We start from the raw sequence: 3,163 nt of genomic DNA, 5'->3' as shown, positions 1-3,163 counted from the left end.
TCGTCATCGTCGTTGTCGTCGTCGCCGTCCAAACTCTCGTTCCTCACACTTCCCTGCTCCGCCATGACAGACTCCTCCTCAAAGCGATTGTTACTTGCTTCGGAGATGCCGCCGCCTCTGTCGGGTCCCGTGGCGGTCCGTATAGGTTTGCTGTCATCTTCTTCGGCGGAGGCGCGCGTGACGGTTAGGTTGTCGTTGTTGAAGGAGACAACAACGGAGATGAGCTTGGCAAGAAGGTAAGAAAAAATGAGACCGATGAAAATGGATTGGAGAAGGGGTTGCCAGTCTCCCATGGATGCGGATTGGAAGTTGAAAACCCTAACAGAAATATCTGATTCTAATTCCACCGAAGAGGTTTTAGGTTTTTGAGGGGGGTTATGTGAAGAACCTAAAGCTTAGAAGATAAAACCTTAAGTGAGTATTGAAGAAAGAGGTGAGAGAGCACCGAAGAAGCTATGGAGTTGACGGAAATAGAGGAAGATTGCGATGTGTAAGAGAGAGAAAGGGAAGAACTCATGCACGCGCCAACGCAGAGCGAGAGAGAGCTATCAGCTGCTTCGCGCGTAACATGTGATCTTACGGCTGCGTCGTTGCGGCTGACACGTGTATCCACCAGTTAAAGTGTTTTTGATATGGCCACCGACTATGCTTTATTGATTATAATTTTAATCTTCTAAATATTCAAACATTGCTTCTCTTAATTTGAAAGTAATCGAGTCTTGTTTGGAAACACTTACTGTACTGATGTACTTAGGCAAGAGCATTAAATTAACTCTCCATTATATATTAGTTAGTACTTAGTAGAAGATCTATATCATCATTTATTATCTCAACAATTTTATTCAAGTAACATTACTTCCAAACATTGCTGTATATAGCTTTCACGAGATGATGAACTCCAATAGTGTAAATGACCTCACATATAAAAAATCACAAGAAAATAAACAAGTAAAGGAGGTAAAGGACGATACTCGCTCTTTTTTTCTCTTTCTTTTTCCTCTCCTTTAAAAATATTTCTTTACAAAAAAAAGGGTAAACCAAAAAAATCTCAAGCACCGTTAGTCCCTTCTTCTGTCGTCCACCCTATAAAGGAAAAGTGGTCTTCCATTTTTGTCCTTTCTTAATGACTTGTGTATTTTTAAGTAGGGGTTATTTTCAAAAAAGAAAATTAAAATTTTAGTTTTAGAATATAAACTTCTGAGTTTAAAAAGAGTCACAATCACCTACCTTTAATAATGGCTTTCCCATGAGAAAATTATGTACCAAAAATTTATATTCCTATAAAAAATTAAATCGAAATCATCTTGTCCCATATTTCATTTTTGTGAATTTTACTTTTGATTGGGTTTAAATTCTTCATTTCCCTTTTTAGACAGAAGTAATTGAATTAATTTACCATTTGTTTGAGCTAATTTTCATATCATTCATTTTTGAATAGATGGCTAATTCTCTGCGTAGGGCTCAGTATAAATCTGTTCATGTACTACTAATCCACCAAAATAATGTACAATAACATGACCAAATAAAGAAAGAATTTTTTGTTAATAAATGAAGAAAGAAATAATGATAATAATAACAAAAAAAATGATAACAAGATAGGAACATAGTTAGATTAAAAAAAAAATGGTTAAACACAATTTTAATTTCTAAGATATAGGACGAAAATATTTTTTGTTTTCAATCTTTTTCTTCATATAAAATAGTTCATAAGATTTAACTTAATTTTAAAATCGTTTCTAAGATTTAACTTAATTTTAAAGTTTTGGCGATGGAAACAGAAACAAAGGTGAATTGTGGACAGCTTCTTCTTCTTCTTTTTTCTTTTCTTCTTCTTTCTTTCTCCCTTCTTCTTCTTCATTACTCCTTCGCAGGGTAGAAACACTATTTTCTCTTATTTTTCTTTTTTTTATTTTATGTTTTTTTGTTATAGGTAATTTGGTCAAAAATGTTAAGATTTAAGTTAAAAAAAAAACAATTTTAAAATTTAGTTTTAAACTTTAAGGACAATTTTATATTAAAAAAAAGTTAAAAACAAAAAAAAATTTTGACCTATACTTTAAATATTAAAATCGTACTTAACCCATTAAAAACCACGAACACGACAAAAATGCCCAAAAATTTAAAGCTTATGAAAATAATTACAATTATACTACAGTGTTAAAAGAACCAATTGCGAATCACATTATGTATAAAAACATGTATTTAAAATTTCATAAATTTTTTATTATATTACTGTAATAAATTTAATTATTTTTCTATTACAAGTTTAATTATTTTACTATGACATATTTGATTATTTTAGTAAATAATTATTTAGTTAAAAAATGTGAATTAATATGTATAAATTCATATAAAAATTATTATATATATTAAAAATTAACTATTAAATAATTTATTATATGTATATTTATGTGTGTACATATATATATATTGAAATAAGAATTTATACATCAAAATAATTAATAATAGATAAATAATCAAATTTATTTATAGTAATTTGACAAAATTCTTAAAGTAACAGGGAGACCAATAGAGTGAAAAAGTGATGTTTAATCATCTATTATGGATTTTGTAACTTTTGTTAAGTGTGAACTATATTATTTTAATATTTTAGAAGAAGTTAGTTCATTTTGGTGTATTCAGAGTAACAAATGTAATCCAACTGACCAACTCGGTCAAAATGTTAATTAATCAAATCCTATTAAACTCCAAAACCAATTTCAACACACAAAATTGAAGTTGGGATTAAAACCTTTTTTTTATATAAATGGCATAATATCATATAGGAACATACGAGGTATATGATATAGGATACACTATGGACATATAATTAAAGGGAAATACTCACATGATGACATCTTTATATAAAAATGATATTATAAATTTTTAAATGATTAATTAAATATATTTAATCAAATATATTAATTTATCCAATAGTCTATAATACTATCTTTATACGAAGATATTATTATGAAAATATCCACCATAATTAAAACCTTTTTTTTATATGGACATATGATGTATATGACATAGGATACATCTAGATAGGACATTAATTTCAAATTTTTGTTAGATATAGAAACACTCATTAAATTAAGTTTTTAAATATTTGTTTGTCTTTTTTAATTATATAAATTATTTAAATTAAAATAACTTTTTATAT

At 28.4% G+C, this 3,163-nt stretch overlaps 1 protein-coding gene across 1 annotated transcript in view; it reads right to left on the bottom strand.

Annotated features, from left to right (window-relative positions):
• The window catches only part of LOC107605878 (acyl-CoA-binding domain-containing protein 1), a 3,860-nt gene extending 3,245 nt beyond the window's left edge, over positions 1–615 (bottom strand). Inside the window, exon 1 of the mRNA XM_021106260.1 lies at positions 12–615. Within this exon, the coding sequence (XP_020961919.1) occupies positions 12–293 (282 nt within the window). The 5' untranslated portion in view covers positions 294–615. The remainder of the gene's footprint in view (positions 1–11) is intronic.

This window comes from Arachis ipaensis, chromosome B07 (genome assembly GCF_000816755.2).
Source record: "Arachis ipaensis cultivar K30076 chromosome B07, Araip1.1, whole genome shotgun sequence".
NCBI classification, from domain to species: domain Eukaryota; kingdom Viridiplantae; phylum Streptophyta; class Magnoliopsida; order Fabales; family Fabaceae; genus Arachis; species Arachis ipaensis.
The sequence above is the reverse complement of the archived record's forward strand: the minus strand, read 5'-3'. Positions and strand labels throughout refer to the sequence as shown.